At 40.7% G+C, this 18,166-nt stretch overlaps 1 protein-coding gene across 4 annotated transcripts in view; it reads right to left on the bottom strand.

Moving 5' to 3' along the window:
- Positions 1-18,166, bottom strand: part of opa1 (OPA1 mitochondrial dynamin like GTPase) — a 34,680-nt gene that overhangs the window by 9,608 nt on the left and 6,906 nt on the right. For 2 of the 4 annotated variants that reach the window (XM_075485518.1, XM_075485519.1), the window contains 23 exons: positions 16,463-16,618; positions 14,814-14,867; positions 14,468-14,572; positions 14,290-14,376; positions 13,463-13,576; positions 13,105-13,185; positions 12,924-12,998; positions 12,755-12,826; positions 12,496-12,595; positions 12,198-12,328; positions 11,704-11,776; positions 11,542-11,614; positions 11,345-11,460; positions 10,355-10,419; positions 10,008-10,084; positions 8,850-9,015; positions 8,384-8,536; positions 8,048-8,156; positions 7,706-7,785; positions 7,124-7,264; positions 6,849-6,965; positions 6,662-6,755; positions 5,991-6,101 (listed from right to left, as the gene is read on the bottom strand). In XM_075485518.1, the coding sequence (XP_075341633.1) occupies positions 5,991-6,101; positions 6,662-6,755; positions 6,849-6,965; positions 7,124-7,264; positions 7,706-7,785; positions 8,048-8,156; positions 8,384-8,536; positions 8,850-9,015; positions 10,008-10,084; positions 10,355-10,419; positions 11,345-11,460; positions 11,542-11,614; positions 11,704-11,776; positions 12,198-12,328; positions 12,496-12,595; positions 12,755-12,826; positions 12,924-12,998; positions 13,105-13,185; positions 13,463-13,576; positions 14,290-14,376; positions 14,468-14,572; positions 14,814-14,867; positions 16,463-16,618 (2,350 nt within the window). The remainder of the gene's footprint in view (positions 1-5,990; positions 6,102-6,661; positions 6,756-6,848; positions 6,966-7,123; positions 7,265-7,705; positions 7,786-8,047; positions 8,157-8,383; positions 8,537-8,849; positions 9,016-10,007; positions 10,085-10,354; positions 10,420-11,344; positions 11,461-11,541; positions 11,615-11,703; positions 11,777-12,197; positions 12,329-12,495; positions 12,596-12,754; positions 12,827-12,923; positions 12,999-13,104; positions 13,186-13,462; positions 13,577-14,289; positions 14,377-14,467; positions 14,573-14,813; positions 14,868-16,462; positions 16,619-18,166) is intronic. The other 2 variants (XM_075485520.1, XM_075485521.1) reach the window with 1 other exon arrangement.

Here is an 18,166-nt window from a genome sequence, read left to right as displayed (position 1 = left end):
CACTCCTAGTGTAGATTTAATTCAGAGAATGATTTACAGTGGGGATGTGTCATTCAAAAAGACAATGAGAGGTAGAAGGAGCAAAAGGTTCATGAGAGAAATACAAAAGCAAGATGTGCAACAGTGTGTGATGGAGAGAGTGGCAACAGCCAACAGAGTGTAGATACAAATAAACACATGAGTCCAATTCGTAAAGGTTATACTGAAGGAAGCGCCAAAGAGCAGAAAGGGTGCTCAGTGCTCACTGAAAGAAATTCCCTCTCACTCCAGAATTATACGTTGTGTGTGAACAACAAGACTGGACATTTTATGTTCAATGCCTAACAAAGAAAAATCCTTTGAGGGAAAGCAGAAATTTCATCAGTCCATATTCATAGTAACTACCTGGATCTAACTAATCAAATGATCTAGGTTTGCTTCTGTTGGTCAGGTCTTTGTTCAGCAACATTATGTGGCCAAAAGATGAGGCCAGTTGCCTACCTGAATGCAAGGTTTGTCCATCAATAGAGGTTTTTTTCCTCCCTGAGGGAATGGGCAAGTGCCACGATCACAATCCATCAGGCTCAGATGGTGAAAAAGTGGTTTGGGGAGCATACGTGTAAGATGCTGCACATGCTGTGATTTGATATGGTAATTCTATGATCAGATTAAGTTAGCAGGTTCATTAGTTGTACTTCTGATCTATAAACAAGAGAATGAACAAGAGAAATAATCCAAACAAAACAATTTTCCAGTTTACTCCCTGCCAACTTTGCAAAGACAGCAAGCTGACAGTGTAGAATCAGCTGTGTCACAGCAGCCTTGTTGGTGAAAACGGTGTGCCAGCGCATGGTTTCACCCATTTAACACATACACACCAATTTCCTTCTGCGTCTACCTCTGTTACCGGCTGAGGGGTGCATAAACCTTAACCTTCTCAACTCCGCCTCCAGACCTTATAAACAGAGCAGCAACGTGAAACAAAGGCATATTGTGTAAAAAGTGATTACAAAATATGGCTCCTTGAGGATAAATCCAATAAATGTCATTTTAGAACTGACATATCATTGATAAATGTGCAACATAAAAACTCAGATAACAACTAGATGTCACAATACAGCAGAATATCCTTTTTCTGAAACGCTTGTAGATTTCTCCATTTCCAAGTTATTCTCCTTATTCTTCCCTGTATTGAAGGTTTTTTTTGGCTTTTTTTTTTTTTCCCAATGGAGGAGTATCCAGAAGCTCACTGGATTGGGACTGCAAAGCAAAGACTCATAGACGAACAAAGAATAAAACTACAAAGCAACACTTTCCATGCCTTATCAAACATGCGCTCACGGAAAGTGTGAACTCACTGAGAAGTTTGAGCAATCAACAACACTCGCTGTCACCGTCTCTTCTGAATGCAGCCACACGTGCACAGAGCACCTTAAGATGATATGTCATGCCATACAGGAGGGAGGAGGGGGGGGCAGAGGAGCACTTCTCATTGAGCCCTCACTAATCACTCTGAAGGAAGCTGCTCAAAGGAGGACGAGGGGGAGGAGATGAAAGGAAACAAAGTGAGCGTGAGGCTGAGAGGGCATTCCCGTGAGCAAGCCTCGACAACCAGAGCTTTATTGTATTCTGCTTCCACCAGAAAAAAAGGAGAAAGTGACTGCATGTGCAAACATGCAAACAATTAACACATTTTCACAGTTCTCTGAGCACCTTCTGTTGACACCTCTGATTCCTCACCCCTCAGGTAACCTCACAACACAAAAGCTGAAATCCATCAATTTTCCACACATTATTGCATTCATCAGCAAGAAGCCTCCACTGAAGAGTTATTGTTAGAGGTTGTGAAGCAGCCAGGTGTTCATGTGCATCAACTCGCTCCTGCAACAATGTGCCAACAAACAAACTGGGACACTTATAGATTTAATGTCTGGATCGAGAAATGCACGACTCCAAGTGTAGAAGAAACCCTGTACTGTCAACGAGGATATAAACAATTCTTAAAAGAAAATAATGTTAATCAGATTTGTCTTGTATGAAATCATTTACACAGTTAAACGGTGAAGTGGGAATTTGTGTCCATGAGCGTGGGTCATGTTTAGAAGCTCATAATATTAAAGAGAACACTCAACATGTCATAAAAACTGCCATGACTCCGGAAACAATATGGTGTTCTGGATTTTCTCTAATAAGGGACTATACTACTTTTTCCAGTGCAAGACATTACACACACAAAGCATATTTTCCATGTAGGCCAGTGAAGAGGTGACAGCCCAGTGGTCTCTGCTCTGCTCACACATTAGGCCTGGACCCTGCTCCAGAGATGGCACCGTGCCATACAGCTGGTCTGGCACACGCTGACGCATAAACACACACACACACACACACACACACACACACACACACACACACACCTTTTTGCAGTGTACACTGTACCATTCATTAAAGGTGCTTTCACACTCTCACTCACTGATGCACGCACCTGACCTCTATTTGTAACCTGAGCAATGGCTGTCTGCATGTAGGGGCAAATGGAGCTTAACAGCAGACTGCCCCTGGGAGCACATTTCTGCCTTTGTTAAGTGTGTTTATCCTTTCCCTGTCTCTTATCTCTCCCTCTTTACCCTCCTCTCCTCCCTCCTTTTCTAATAGAAGGGGATGTCAGGTAAAGGTCTCTTCTCTGATTTCCTCTCCTTTCTCAGTCCCTCTGTCGAGGGGGAAAGCGTGAGTTGACCTGGACAGAATTTGATGGGACGCACTGAAACAATGGAAAAAAAATTAGGGAGACTGAAGTTAAAAAAGCCCCCCCTCCCCCCCCAAAAAAAAGGTGGATCTAGTAGTCTAGTAGTGGCTGACCTGTGGGTTCAGGTTATAGTTTGCGCCTGAGGCAATGTGACCAGCTGTCACAGAAGAGGGATTAACATCCCTGAGGAAAGATGATTTCATAATAGCAGGAGTAAGGTTGCTTCACAGACAGAAACTGACAAAATCCCAATTCCTGTAGGGCAAAGATCCCCAAGAAAGAGGTGTGTGCAACTCCTGTCAAGTGTTCTTAACCCCAGATTAAAATAACCACGCTGAAAACAACTGTGGTGAAGAGTTATTTCTGCTAAGCAGACTCCTCTGAGGGCAGGTTTAACATCTGCTAACAGCTGAAATGTCTTTAAAACTGCAGAATGTTCACAGACATTCAGTATCTAACCCCATATACTTCTAATTAAAGGTAGCCTCTGGACACCTCAACATGAACATCTTGATACATAACTAAGACAAAAAAAAGGTGCAAAAAGACCATTAAATAAGTTTGACAACTACCAGAAGTTGGAATACAACCTACTTCACTTTATGATTTCAGACTAGACACCAAGTCAGCCCATCAGCCATGCAGGCCAGCCTAGACTGATGAACCCACATACCCATGCCCACAGACTGTGGTACTGGCTGCACCACACAGAGCACTCTGTGCAAAGTAGCAGACAGCTAATGACCCACAAACTCAACCTGACTGACAAACAAAGCCAAAACTCTGGAGCATACATTCGTCTCAGTAAACAGACAAGAAATTTCTGACCCGAGCAGAAAATTAGGGCTAAATTTAGCAGACGGTAGAGACGGGAAACACCTATTCTGTGACACAAATAAAAGTACCCCAAAGACTGTGTCAGAAAAAGACTGTGCTTCAGTTCATCTGGCGTTGTCATATCTTCAGAAAACTACTCAGTGGGTTCGACGGATGAGATTTACCAGCCAGCAAAATTTCCATGCAGCCCATAAGCCTACAAGAGGTTACAGTGTGTATGCACAGGTGTGGTTCGACCCTCTAAGATCCCGTGACAGATTCAAACCACATCCATGAGTGAAACGAGGCTTTGGTGTCGGGAAGTGGGAATGTTACGCTTGTTTGGAAAAGTTTGGGATTGACTTGCCTCATGGAATTTGCAAGGCCAGGCAGGTTTAGAGATTTTCAGACAGTGTGGCATGGAGACAGACTGTGTGTGTGTGTGTGTGTGTGTTTTTACTCATCTACCCTAAGCTGGTGTCACAGAAAACCTGAGTTCTCTGCAAACAAAGTGAAAATTAAAAGTCTGGCAGTTGGACTGTGTATGAGCCCACTGTAATGGTCTCAAACTGTTTGTCCACTTAAATGCACATCCCAGTGTGGATCTTGTTCTTATGTGATGAGTTTAAGTGTTCATGTGTCTTATATTATAAGGGATATTATAACATTTAGGCATACATTCATATTTTGCCAGGTTTGAACTGAACAGGGGAATCAAAAGAGACTGTGTGCATTTGTTGAAAGCCTCAAAAAGTTAGGGGCACTAAGAAAGTGGAGACATAAAAACTGGAAAATGTATTTGACCACTTCCCATCAATGGAAGCTTTCAAACAAGAGCAGATACAATACATGAGCAAAAACAGTCGATAGCTCAATGCTTGCTTAACAAATGCAAAAAAAAAAAAAAAAAAAAAAAGAGGAAAAAGCTACTGTACTGACTTGAAATCTTTTATTCAAACAGCATAACAGTGTGCTTCAACAAGTAAACATGAGCTTCATGCATCCCGCTGGGAAGAAATGAGAAGACGAATCACCTGTATTGATAACTTCGCTAATCCTTGGGGAAACTCAAGCAAGAATAACACTCCCAACTGTGTGGGGTTTTTGGGCAGCAGTCTGTCAAGATTTAGATATCCATGGAAACACCAAATTATATCCACTTAGCTCAGTTCACGTCTTACCTCAGCACAGTCCAAGAATAATACTCTATAACTAGAGGAATAGTGAGTGGCGTGTGAGTGTGTCTGCATGAAAAATCATGAGAAGCTTAGAAACCTTCCACATCCATCTCTGGTTACCATTAACACTGGGCTCAAACTGAGACCAGAGGATTACTGATGCTCTGACTCATCACAGCCACACATGACAAATGCAACATTTTCTTGAAATATATGTTTGGGTTTACGTACTTAATCCCTTTTTTTTTTTTTTTTACCTTTTATTTATATTTTAACACCAACGTAACTCAACATAGCTTATGTACTAACCAACAACAAAGTCCTTTTCCAAAAGTGTGTGCCAACACTTTGTACTCATATACAAAACTATCTAAAATTACTGGAGCATTTTGAAGTGGCTCAAGATAATTAACCACATTCACAGAAAATGCCCTCTGGTAAAATCAGTGTGATGTCATTACAACACATGCACTGTCACAGAATAATATGCAGTCACGGCATTCTGATATTTGTACGTGAGTCACACGGGTTTGAGAGAAACAGAGAAATTCTAGGGTTGTCTCTTACTAATTCTGTGTTTTATGAGCGTGGTTTTGTTAACCGATGGCAGTGAATACTGCTGAAAAGACACACGCGCTCAACTGCCTGCTCTTCTATGTGTCAATTAAAGTCTACAGATATAGAGTAACAATTCAGTGTTGCACATATAAAGGATCTTCTCACAGACAAGTATTCAAAGTCTCTAACTGCAGTACATACAGTCCCTGTGTAGGCTGAGCTCATTAAAAGTGCTATACTCGTTTGCCATTTGAACAACATTTACAACATGGAGGCATTGGGGCTTGAATATAAAGAACTGCAGAGAGTTTTAGGGGAACTGAAAAGTGAATCCCTCTTTAAAAGACTCTCAAAATACAGTTGGCCTCAACGCTTCTTACAGCCTGTCTGTACTATCATCTTGATGCATCAACTAAAGCAGACCTCAAGCAGTCCATACAGATTCCTGAAGCCCTGCTGCCACCTACTGACGATTGAGAGATTTCCTTAAACGTAACCATAAACCTAAAGAAACGAGCTAAATATTGAGCTGAGTGAGCATATTAGATTGCATGGAAGTTTGTAAGCAGGTAGAATGAATGCCATATAATCAGTGTAATGATGAAAAGTTTGATCAATCTGCTTCCTTGATATTTTTAATTGTAGGCTCTGAGTATACCCTGTGTGATTTTGCAGTGTAAAAAAAACAGAAAAAAGAAAAGGTGTATGCGTCTTACTGAGATCCTCAGCTAGCTGGACTCTGCGGCCGGTGATGAGCTGCGTCTTCCTCTCCGTGTCTTCCCCAAAGTCATCCAAGACCTCTTTTACATTTTTCTCCAACCGGCGCACTGAGAGGAATAAACAAACCACACACACACATAAAAATCAGCTAAATCAGTGACAATATACTGAAATCATCTGTGGGCGTTCTGTTTGAATTATGTCATCGAGACATTTTGCGATCAATAAATTGATGGAAAAGAGCTGCCTGTTTTAACAATGGCCATTTTTTGAGCATATTAGCTGTGAGATCAATTTTACCATTGAATACATATCAAGGTTATGGATCCTGAGTAAATCATATCACAAATCTTGAGCCTGAAGTAAAGGTTGTGTCTTAAACCCCAGTCAAACAAAGCTTTACCACTTCTGTCTGGCTTCAAATGGCTGCTAATTATCATCATGACTGGGTTTGTTACAAAGCTATGAAAACTTCCACCAGTTAAAAAAAAAAAGCCCATAATGGACGTATTTACTCCATCAGAGAAAAACATAAAAGGTGGACTCAAATATCGCCTGAGCTCTAAAGCACTTTGCAATGCAAGCACCAGTGAAAAACAACCAAAATCATTTCACCACAAAAACTTTTTAGAATGGTCTTCTACTGTAAGCAAGTCTCCATCCTTACCCTCAGTGTTGGTTAGCTGCTGACGGAGAGTGTTGGCTGTGATGACCAGCATCCTCTGGATCCTCCAAAACAGAACCACATCATTGCACTCCAGCTGTAACGTTCGAGAACAAAGATGAACTTGAATGCAGGTTTGACACAGCTGAAAAAGGCGGCAAGCTTTTGATCATTAATACTCTGCACATACCTCGGAATCAACAAAGTGTCTTTGATAGTAATAGAAACCCCTCTTGCAGAGGTTGCAGTGGGACAGTGCTTTCTGTAAGAAGTGCCGGCGATACAGCTGATGCCACGTGTCCTTAATCTGTCCAGGTATGAAGAATTTCAGAAGTTTAGCAGTTCATAGAAACAGAATGGGAAAAGAATTGGCTCTTAGAATTCACAGTGAATTTAACAAGCAACAAATAACTAAAATGGGAAACAAAGATTTGCACAATAATCCCACAGGACTCCCGATCTCACCAGTACTGGATCGACTTCTACCCCTCGTCCCTCCAGGTTCTTCCTGACTGTGGTGACCTCATCATTGGCCAAGTAAGCGGTGTGGTCATCGAGCAGCTTCAGCAAGCGCTCCAGCTCATTTTTTGTTTCATTACGAATGTGCTACCGGGTCAGAGAGAAGCGAGAGCGGACTGTCATTGGGTAGCTCCTTCAGCAGCAGACTGAAACATCCAAAATGTCTGAAGGAGTGGTATTGCAGGTCATTCCTCCCTGCTGCTGTTAGCACTGTTCTCAGTAGACCAAAGGCTACATGTAAAGCTTACACGTTAAAAACGGGACAATGTGCAGTTTCATCCCCATCATGTGCATATCTCCATGTACAATCAGTGGGACACTGTAGATACAATGTAAATATCCATACTTATTCCGTTTGTATATATACTGGCTGTTTAAGTGATTCATTCAATATTAAATACGGTATCCTATTTTGTTTTTCTATAACCAATATAACACAATCTCTGAACATTCATAAACATAAAATTATGTATACGCCAATCACCACAGTCGTGGTGATGACTTCGGAGGAAACACTGCGACTCTGACCTGATCAGGTGTACGGTTCTTCCAGTTGAGCCACCTCTGCTTCCAGTCTGGACCAACCATGTCTCTGATTACTGATTCAGCTAAAGGAGAAGCAGTGGGTAAAAGATTAAAACATTGACGAGAGAAATTTGTCAATCAGCCACCATTAGCATATCACAAGTGGTTAGGACAGTTATGTGACTGCAAAGTCTGGATGGAGCATTGTGTTCGGACCATAAAATGTTTATGTTTTTTTAATAAAAAAAAAATACTCCAACTGATCTGAACATCTGCTAAGCGGTATTAATTGTAAAGTAACTTTAAAATCACAGATAAGAAGCAGCCAGCGAACAGTGAACCTACTGTCTTTCAGGCGTGACTGCAAGGTTTCCTCCATGAACTGGATTGCTGCATCCCATTGAGGTTTGTCTGTGATGGAACGGTCTTCTAGGGCATTGTGCTGGATCACCCTCTAACATACACAGAGTTAAGTAGAGCAATTACATCCACGGTTAGGTTGCAATGTGATTGCACTGATTGCAGAGTAAAAACCTTTTCGCATCAAGTTAGCAAGACTAGTTTCTTTGTGTGTGATGCAGATTGTCAGTAAATTGTTTCCTATGTGAGAAATCAAATCAACAAATGTGTCTGTGCTCTCCGCATCCTTGCACAAAGGATGAGTGGATTTTCTGTGTTTACCAGGCTGTCCATTGCCCTCTCATTCCACTTGTGCCTCTTGATGCTCTCATCCTTCACAGCCTCCTTCAGCTTGTCAAATATGTCATCTTGGTCTTTGCCTTTGTACTCAGCCATGAAGCGCGCAAACTCCTCCTGCAAAGTCTCCCAGGCAATCTGAAGAGGGCAAATTATTACCAAGGTAATAGAGCAAAGGGGAGCACTGAATTTAACTGTTGACATAAGTTCATTCAAGAGAGCTGTGCCAGTCATAAATGGCTAAATTAAATGCAAAATTTTGAAGTTTGGAAATAAATAAATACATTTCTAATCTAATTTACTATTAAATTACAAAATGCCCTCCAATTAGCTCAAGTTAAAAAATAAACTGAAAAAATATTTCATGTAGTTATTACCTTCTTATCTTAACAAACTAAATTATGATAGTAGTGGTTGTAAAAAAATATATATTTATTTATTTATTTTTTACCTCAAGTGCTTTGTGTGGAAGCTGCTTGTCTGTCCACTGCTTGAGCTTGATGTCTACAGTGGTGTTAAAGGTGCCAGAGTCCATCGTTTGGGCAGCAGGGAGGTAGATGTTTTCAATAACATGGGTGGAAACGCGTTCCCACAGCTTCTTCTGCAGAATAGACTCCCTGTGAGGGGAAATAAAAAAAATAAAAAAAGCTGTTTGTTGATTTGTACTGCACTCCACAACCAGCCGCTCCAATCTTAGTTTTCCCACTAACACTTTAAAAAGAGCTCCAACCTAACCTTAACTCAGATACCTATTAAGAAGATCTTCAAGATTTGGGTTGTCAACTTGTGTTAGTGAAATGGATCCAATAAATCTGAAAAAAAGATTTCTTTAGGTGTCCAACAGAGCTCAGTTAAGTGATCCGCTGAGACGGAAAAACAATGGCTGTGGAGGGGACTGTTCTTGGCTGACACGCTTTTACTTTTGTCATCCGAAGTACTGCTACTGCACTTGATAGTAAATGCCAAAATAACTCTACTATAACCCTTTTAGCAGGTAACAGAGTCACCACTCTCAGTGGGACTTTGGAACAAAACCTTGCGTCCCCCCTGAGCCTCAGGTCCCTCTCATACCACACCTCTCTCATTTATCATAAACACACGCTCATATTTCATTTTGCCCCCTTTTGTTCAAGCTGGCTCTCCTCACTGTCAATAAACACTTTCTCCAATAGTGTTGGCTGGCTGGCTAACAGGGCCACCCCTGCTCCTGTCCATGGGCCATTCATCAGACTATTGATCTGGGAAAGTTGAAGGCACGCACACAGGGGATGGCCACAAAACCATAAATACATCTAATTTAAGCAAAGTTTTTTTTCGCAGTGTGGGTGAGGTATAACTATACGGTCTCGGTCAGATAAATGCACAATAACAAAGATCAGGAGTTTGTTTTAAAAAAGAGCTTTGCACTCATGCGTGGTTGAGTGGGAGCAAACGTGTGATATACCAGCCAGCAGGTAAAGCACACACGCACATCTTTAGACTGTGGAGTCCCCTTAAGGAGGCATCTCATTAAGAACAACATTCAACAAAAGAAACACTAACAACAGCAAAACTGCAGTGACAGAAAATGCAGTTATAAAGCCCTCATATTTCATGATCATCAACTTACCAGTGCTGTGGGGTCACTTGACTCAAACTAATGACTTCATCCAAAATTTCATTTTTGGCCTTTTCGAAAAGTTCATTCTGTAAACAGACAAAATAATGTTATAATAATGCTGTGGTACCTCCGTCAATACTAAATGCATTTGGAAGCAATTTCTGACATGCAACAGTTCAGACGTTTCAGAAATTACCTTTAGCTTTAATCTCAATGACTGCTTTCCTCCTTTACATTAATTATCATTCAAGAATGTTAAATAATATAATTTCTTTGTCTTTCAAGAAGTAGGTTTCTATCAAATCCTTATTTAATTGCCATTAAGAATCTTTATGACTAGTTGTGCATGTTCTTACCCTGTCCAGTTCTCTCAGACGAGGGTAGTTGTTCTTCCATTCTGTCTCCAGGTTGAACCGTGATGCTGCAGAAAGAAGAGGCCGTGAAGAACATTTGATTCGTCTTCAAACTTATTGGGAACAATCCTCAATTATACATTTGTCTCACTGGACAAATTCTAAATGAATGGAAGAAACTGTCATTGTTGGATAAAAACTGATCTCAAACGTGTCTCATTGCTCTCTCATCTTTTATGTTAAGCATCAAAAGATCATTTACCATAAACTACAGGCAACGATCAAAGACAACTAGCCTGCTGCGTTTTCTCCAGGTGATATAAAGCTTGCTCTCAGTTTGCTAATGGTCTCCATCATTTAATAACTGTGGCTGCGGACACTTTCCACACTTACTCTCTTAACTGGTCCCTCAGGAGGTGAAGCAATGGTTCCAATAACACATTCTTTATCAAAAGTCAGTTTTAGCTCTTACATATGCACACAAAAAGAGAGATAATACACAAACACACCAAGGTTGCAGCCTTTTTCCTCAACTCCCTATCCACAGTGGAGATTAGTCTAATTGCTGATTTGTGGAGCTTGTGCTGGCGCCAAGAACAGAGGATAGAAGCCGGCTGCGCGTGATTTGATGGGATATAGATCAATACATAACACAATGGACCTATGGGAACTGTGGTTTCATAGCCATAAATCTCCTCTGCTGTTAGCAATGGATTGTGATTGTCTAGACTAATTGTAGCTGAAAAGCAGGATGGAAGGGGTGGAAAAGTGTGGCAAGGTGGGCTGAGGAAGACTCAAAAGTCACTAGTCGAGCAGCTGCCTGTTCACTTTACTTTTAACGGTTAAAATCCTATTCCTTTTGACATTATCAAAGGATGTCGCAATGCAAGTAAGTTTGGACATGACCATTTACTAAATAGTTATAAATAGCGAGACATCCAAACCAATCAGCCCTCTGTGGTACTAATGTTAGTCCTGAAGATGAGGTCATACCTTTAAAGACATCGGCTTGCTGTTCTACAGACTCTCGAACCATCTTCCAGAAACAGTCAGAGACGGCCAGACTCAAGTTCTTTGTGGTGACCTGATGAGCCTTCAGCATACCATCCCTAGTGACACACAAATCATTCTTAACTATGAAATCATTTACTTCTGAAAGCATTAAAAGTTGTGCAATAGATGCAACTTACCTCAGTAATCTTGAGTTCTGGAAAAAGTCCTCCTCGTAATCTTTGATGGAGTCAATGCTTTCACCGGTGCTCCCTTTACATTAGAATTCATTTTCAAAAGTCAAACATTAAATGGCATGGGAGTAAATGCAGCATGCTGGACAACTCAGAAATAGGTGTTACCTTTTCCTGTAACTACAGCAAAGTAGCCCAGGGCTTTCATGGGAAACAGCTTGCCTTCCACTATTTGCTGGATCTGAAATAGAAGAGGTTAAAGAAAGGACTCAAATTCTCCAGTGAAACCTGGTTACAGAAGAACCACAAGGTTTACTGAAAAGGACTGAGCTCCCTCTTGTGGAGTAGGTGCAAATAGCTTTAGTAGGCTGAAAAATTGTTCAAATGTAGAAGATTACTGATAGAAGTCAACTTCACGAACATTTCCATCACTGCAACTTCAATTCAAATAGGAATTCCAATAATAAAGATTGATTTAATTGCTTTCAACAACAAATTTACAAACTGTGTAAGTGGCACTGCTGGGATGTTTATTTACTTTTGGTTATGAAATCTATAGACATATCTGTCTAACAGATTCCCACCATTATTAGTCAGCGTAAACTCTTTACATATAAAGGAGCCCTTTTGAATAATCTGTTGGGACAGCCCAGCTCCCTTACTCTGCTCGGGCTGGCCAGATTCTTCTCAGCCAAGTCCACTTTGGTCAGGACAAAGATGGTCCTTTTCCCCTGAGGGTCCATCTGGCTGACCAAGTCTGTTACAATGCTCCGCTCTGCATCCACACTGCCATCTGGATGAAGAGAAACAGGGTCAGGGTAGATGTGAAAATAATCAAAGACCAGGGTTATGTTCTTTGCTCAGTGTGTGAGGTTCCGAAAGGCAGTATTCTTACGGATTATCTCCCTGCTGTCTGCTCATATGAATGTGGTTAGATAGCATAATGCCGTCAGGACTCACCCTGGATACAAAGAATGATTGCATTGGGGTTTTGCATGTAGGCCTTGCTGATGCTGAAGATGGTTTCCTTAGTATCTGACGCCATGCCTGCTGTTACCGTCTGCAAAAGAGATACATTAAGGTTTTAGGCAAAAAAACAAAACGTATTCCTAAAACTAAAATAGTGCACTGGGAGGAAAAAAAAAACCAACACATGAGTGAATATTTAAAGAACTATGTAAATACTCATATCCTTATTAATTCAACAATATATACTCACACTAATGACACCTGGTAAGTCAACGAGTACCATCCTCTGGATGCCTGGGCCTTTAACACTCAAGGATATGGTCTAACATTGAAAAAAAGAAACATTATTTCATGAAACCTAACAGGAGTGAATCAGGAAGTAAAGCTTAATCAGAGATGTGACTGAAACCATGTCCAACCTCGGAGCTGACCGTCTGGCCCTCCTTCACACTCTTCCTCATCCTCAGCTCAATCTCATGCCTCAGTGCAGCCAGCTGCAGAGCACATTGGAAGAAAGACCACAAAAAATGGTGTAATGAGGCAAATTGGTTAAAGGTGTAATTCGAATCAGATGGATGCATCCATCGTCTAGAGACTTACGTCTTCTTCCTTACTGAGGTCAAACTCTCGGCCACTGTCTTTGAACATGGCGACGTGGTGGGGACCTTCGCTTAAAGTGACCTGCAAGAAGATTCAAAGTTTATATGTCCAAAGAATATCTTTTAAAATTCCATTAATACCAGGTTAACCTAGAATTTATGTGTGATCCTAAAGTATCTCTTTGCTCACGGTAGTCAATAGAACCCTTGTCTGCTTTGATTGAGCTAAATGTTTATTGTGGTCTTTAATGACCACATCTCAATAAAAAAAAAATCTGAAAAAACGGGTTGGGTAAATTTACACGAGAAAAATCTCTTTATTTGTCCTGTCAAATGGAAGCCATTTAGTCGAAACTCACCTTGACAGGAGAGCGTGTCATCATTTCTCCCGAGCCCCTGGGGAAGATCCGGGCCTGGGCAATCATCTCCAGCACACTGGTCTTTCCAGCACTCTGATCGCCAACCACAACCACCTGAAACACAAAAGAGAAGATGGGTGAGACCAAGGAAATGGGATGCAAATAGATTAATGAAAAGATGATCAAAGAAGACAGATGGCAGACAGATGAGAGCAACACTCAGTGGCGTACGGTCAGTAGAAAAGGAAACACGGGGTTTCAATATCATCAGATTAACGAATAGATTATATGTTTAGAAAGTCTTTGCTTAGTGATACAAACTGAAATGTCGACTTTAACCATTAAACATTAATTCACAAAACATTGCAGTGTTCCCTAAAAATGATCCAGTAACATTAATCCTTATGTTCAATGAGCAACATAACTACAGCCCTTTTCACACATGAGATGCATAACGTTAATGGCTTCATTGTGGCGGTTGTATGAAACAAAACAGCGAGGGATGGCAGCAGCTGAAAGGGTCCTTTTCTCAACATGTTGGAGCTTGTTGAACATTACAAAGTTTAACTGTACAAATATAACAAGAAAGTGATGTTTATTTCCCAAGGCAACCTTCTCCATAGTATCACCGCTGTTTGGAAAAAAAGCTGTGCCACAAAAACAAAATATATTTTTTGATCAGTGCTGTTATATATCTGTTATTTATCCAATATTGCAAACTGTTGGATTCCGGAGGGTTAATAAACCCATTACACCAACATGTTCGGGTGCAAGTACATTAATGGAAAGCAGTGCATGCGTGAAAGGGGCTTAAATTCACTCCTTACCCTGGGCAAGTGGTCCTGGGTGTTATAGTTGGCATCATAGTCGGATAGGATGTCGAGGACTTCAGAATACAGGTCAATAAGGGATTTCTGCATAAGAAGACACAATCGTCATGAACATCAATGTTAACAGTTGTCAAATCAAAATGCTTTACAGCGAGGTCTTTAATGCGTAACTCACCTTCACTTTCCTTTGATGAATCCCCTTGTCATCTTTTTGCAGCACCACTTTCCTCAGCTCTTTGTTTTCCTTCTCCAGTCTCTCTAGCATGCGCTGGTATTTTAGCTAGGGCATAAACATCAGTATCCTATCAGCTCCAGTCCCACTTTTTGAACATTGTGTTTTTTTTTGTTTTTTTTTTAAAGAAAACCTGGTGACTGTTCCCAATTTTAGGATTCATGGAACATTTTTAAGGGACATTCTGTCACAATGAATTGGACACAAAGTCTAAAACTTATTGTTGAACGAGATTTTCCGCAAAGAAATTCAGTTTAGCTTTCAGCAGAAAGAAGGTAAGAGAGAGTACCTGAGTACGGAGTAACTCCTCCTGAAGCTGGTCCAGCCTTTCCTTGTCTGAGGACTAAAAGTCAAAGTAGAAACAAAGAAGAACAGCAGCACATAGTGTTAATGCTTCTGTCCTGCCTCAGAGTAATGGGTTTCCAGTTAATCTCACAGTGCAGCTTCAAAAAACTCCCACCAGCACCACAAAGGTTCAGTACATGCAAACTGTATTACAGAGAGAACCAGAGTAGAAAGTCAAGTTAATGCATAAAGAGAGAAACAAAACATTTCAGGCAGACAGTACTCATTCTGGTATCACTCAAATTTAGAATCTCAATGATTCCCAAACAGGCACGAATCACAGATTGGGCCCTGAACGATCGACTGAAATTACTCACAAAATGATTCAGTCAGTACAAGATGCTTTTGAATGACTGGGCAAATCCGTGTAATTATCGATAGATTTCATACAGTTACACCATGTCAGGATGAAAGTACAGGACAGGACAGAAAGCAGGAAACAGCATACAAGAACAAATGGGACTGACAGCATAAAAAGGAATTCAACTGACAGACACAAAACTACAGCCCCAAAACTGTTTCTAAAACTAGGACAAGGATTGTGCTTTCAATGTAACTCTAGCCCATAAGAAATAAGAAACATTTAAAGTTCCAAAATGTAAATACTTAGAAAAGCAAAACACAAAACTGCTTTCAAAGACCTTAAGGCTTCTTCCTTTAGTTAAAGTTAGGTTCATTCAAGTTAGTTTCGAAATCGGCTCACATCATGCAGCGGGTTGGCACTCAACTCCATGCTGTGCTTCCATACATGAACTGACAACTGCTGATGATCATCCTGCCACTTATATGAACGAGTGAAGTCCAGCTGGTTGCTGTTTTTCTGAAACTAGGCTTTAAAAGGTCGATGCATGACCCTCTACAGACCTCAGGCAAATCTTAATGCAGCCAGAGAAACTACTGGGTACTACATGTAGGCCATGTGTGGGGAATTGTTGGGAAGTGACAATAGTCAACTGACAGGCCATTAAATCTGTGCTACTTTCAAACAAAAAATAAGCTTCAAAAGTTACAAAAATATCTAAAAGCCACATAATATCTTTAATCAGCGGGCAAGACACAAGTCCTTATAAAATGAAATACAGTTGAATGTATGTGCAATCCAACAAATAGTCAAAAGTTAGTTGAATAATGTCATTTAAATTCTAGTTTTAGATCTTATTGCTCTTATTATGTGGAAGGAATGAATCACTTTAGATGTAAAACATTTAGCACGTGGTCAAAGCAATGGAAATACTGTTCATGGGTCATTTTGAGGCCGTTTGGAGTTGCTTCGCCTATCTCTGTATGTTGGTTAGACATAAAATACATGCATTCGTTTACTCATAATAGTAAACAAAGAACATCTAACAAAATGCGAAACTCACACATAATTTAATCAATTCTACTGAAATATTAAAAACTATGATTTCTCATGTAAAACTTTACACCAGCTGAAAATCATGTCACTTCAGCGGGTTAAGATCTCCCACTGCTACAGTGATGAAGCAGAAATCAAACTGTCCTACAACATAAAGTCTTGCTCTACGTTTTAGCTGCAGTGTTTTGGGAGTCGCTGGTGGGATGGGGCGGATCTAAGTGGGGTGGGACCTTCACCTTGCGTTTCTGTTGAGGGGGGCTGGGGTCCGGAGGCGGACTGGGAGCAGGCTCTGGTGGTGGGGGACGCGCACTATTGGCTGCAGCGGCCCGCCGGACCTCCTCCTCGTGCTGCTGGATCTGCTGCTGAATAAGAATGAGCTCGCCGAGCAGACCCTGCTGGGGTACGTCATAGTGTGAGAGAGGAAGGAGGAGCAAAAAAACAAAAAGAAAAACAAAAAAAAAAAAACAACAACGGGCCACTGGGCTGGTTAGCCATGCAGGCCAATGCTGCATCCCAACACAGGAAACCTGGCCTGGGAAACTGGCACTGGTCTTATTCAAGTGGAAAGGTCATTTCTGACAAGATTTACGTTTGAAAGAACCAAGATCTTTCTTTTTGGTAATCTTGCCATCATCATCATCAGTGCAACCCAACAAAGTCAGTATCTCTTAAACACAAACTTTGCCAGACTGAAGGCAGAAGAGGCAACTGATGCCACAACCAGAGCCTCTTAGCACGTGGCAACTTGCCTTTCTTCACCATCTTGGGGGATTTCATGACCGTACGCTCACCCACCATGACATACACCAATACATGTAACATACAGACTACAAGTGAAGCTCACGTTGTACTGTGGCTGCAGGAGAAGTTTCAAGTTCTGAGCAGAATCTTTTAATGTTTTGCAACACAATGTTAGATGGCTCTCAACAACTGGCCTGTTGATGCCGAAGATGAGGATTCAACAAGCGAAGCAAGCAATGTGATACTGATCTTTCAAGGCGAAGCACATAGCAGGTGAAAATTGCCTTAGTTCAGAGGTCCCCAACATGGCATGGGTGTCTAATTCTGTGCTTTCTTTTTGCATTTTAACTCGTTGAATTGTAAGAATAGCGGCAGTTGAAAGTAAACTGATGAGAAACGCCAACTCGTAAGTTGTCATGTACATGTTGGAGACCATGATTGCAGGCTAAAAAGCAGGGAAGGGAGGGCTGTTTATTTAAAAGCACCTTTTTTTTCTTGATTTTCAACGCGACACCTTTACATTTCCTTTGTTTAAACGTTGTACTGTGATAAAAACATTTAAAAGACATAAAAAACACTGAGAAACTGAAACTGTTGAGGAGAAAAGACAAAATGAACAAGGCAGAAAAGAGACCAAAAAAAAAATTTGAATATCAAGTGTTTTGTGAGAGATGGATACATAATATGAAACTAAAAAGAAAAGGATCGCATCTATGAACAACACCTTCAGGAGAAAAAGAGGCATGATAAGCAGTAAGGCACAGTTGAGGCAATGGTAAAGCATTTTGTCTTACTTTTTAGTATTAAAGTCTTATTTAATACTCACATCAAATTTGGCCATATATTTAATCTTTTCCCCAATTTGAAAATAACATTTCCCACTATAACATTGCCTTGACTAAAATGCTTATCTATACAATTGGCTGTCAGCCTAAGTGAAATATTTCACATTTAGGAGAACTGGTTGAATCAAAATTCACCCCAAAATACTCATTATTTTTCATTTTTCACTTGTTTTCAAAATCCTGCGAGTACACGCATTTATATGATTCTTAAATAAGGGTGAAACTTAAGGAGAAAAAAAAATGACTTGATCTTTGAAGTTCGGTGCTTCAGGAGCTGTAAATGTATCATTGAGGACATTTTCATTCAAATAACTGCAGTTCTCCTGGTGAAAAGTAGCCAAACTGCCAAAAAAA

The sequence above is a fragment of the Odontesthes bonariensis genome, chromosome 15, assembly GCF_027942865.1.
Source record: "Odontesthes bonariensis isolate fOdoBon6 chromosome 15, fOdoBon6.hap1, whole genome shotgun sequence".
NCBI lineage: Eukaryota > Metazoa > Chordata > Actinopteri > Atheriniformes > Atherinopsidae > Odontesthes > Odontesthes bonariensis.
The sequence above is the reverse complement of the archived record's forward strand: the minus strand, read 5'-3'. Positions and strand labels throughout refer to the sequence as shown.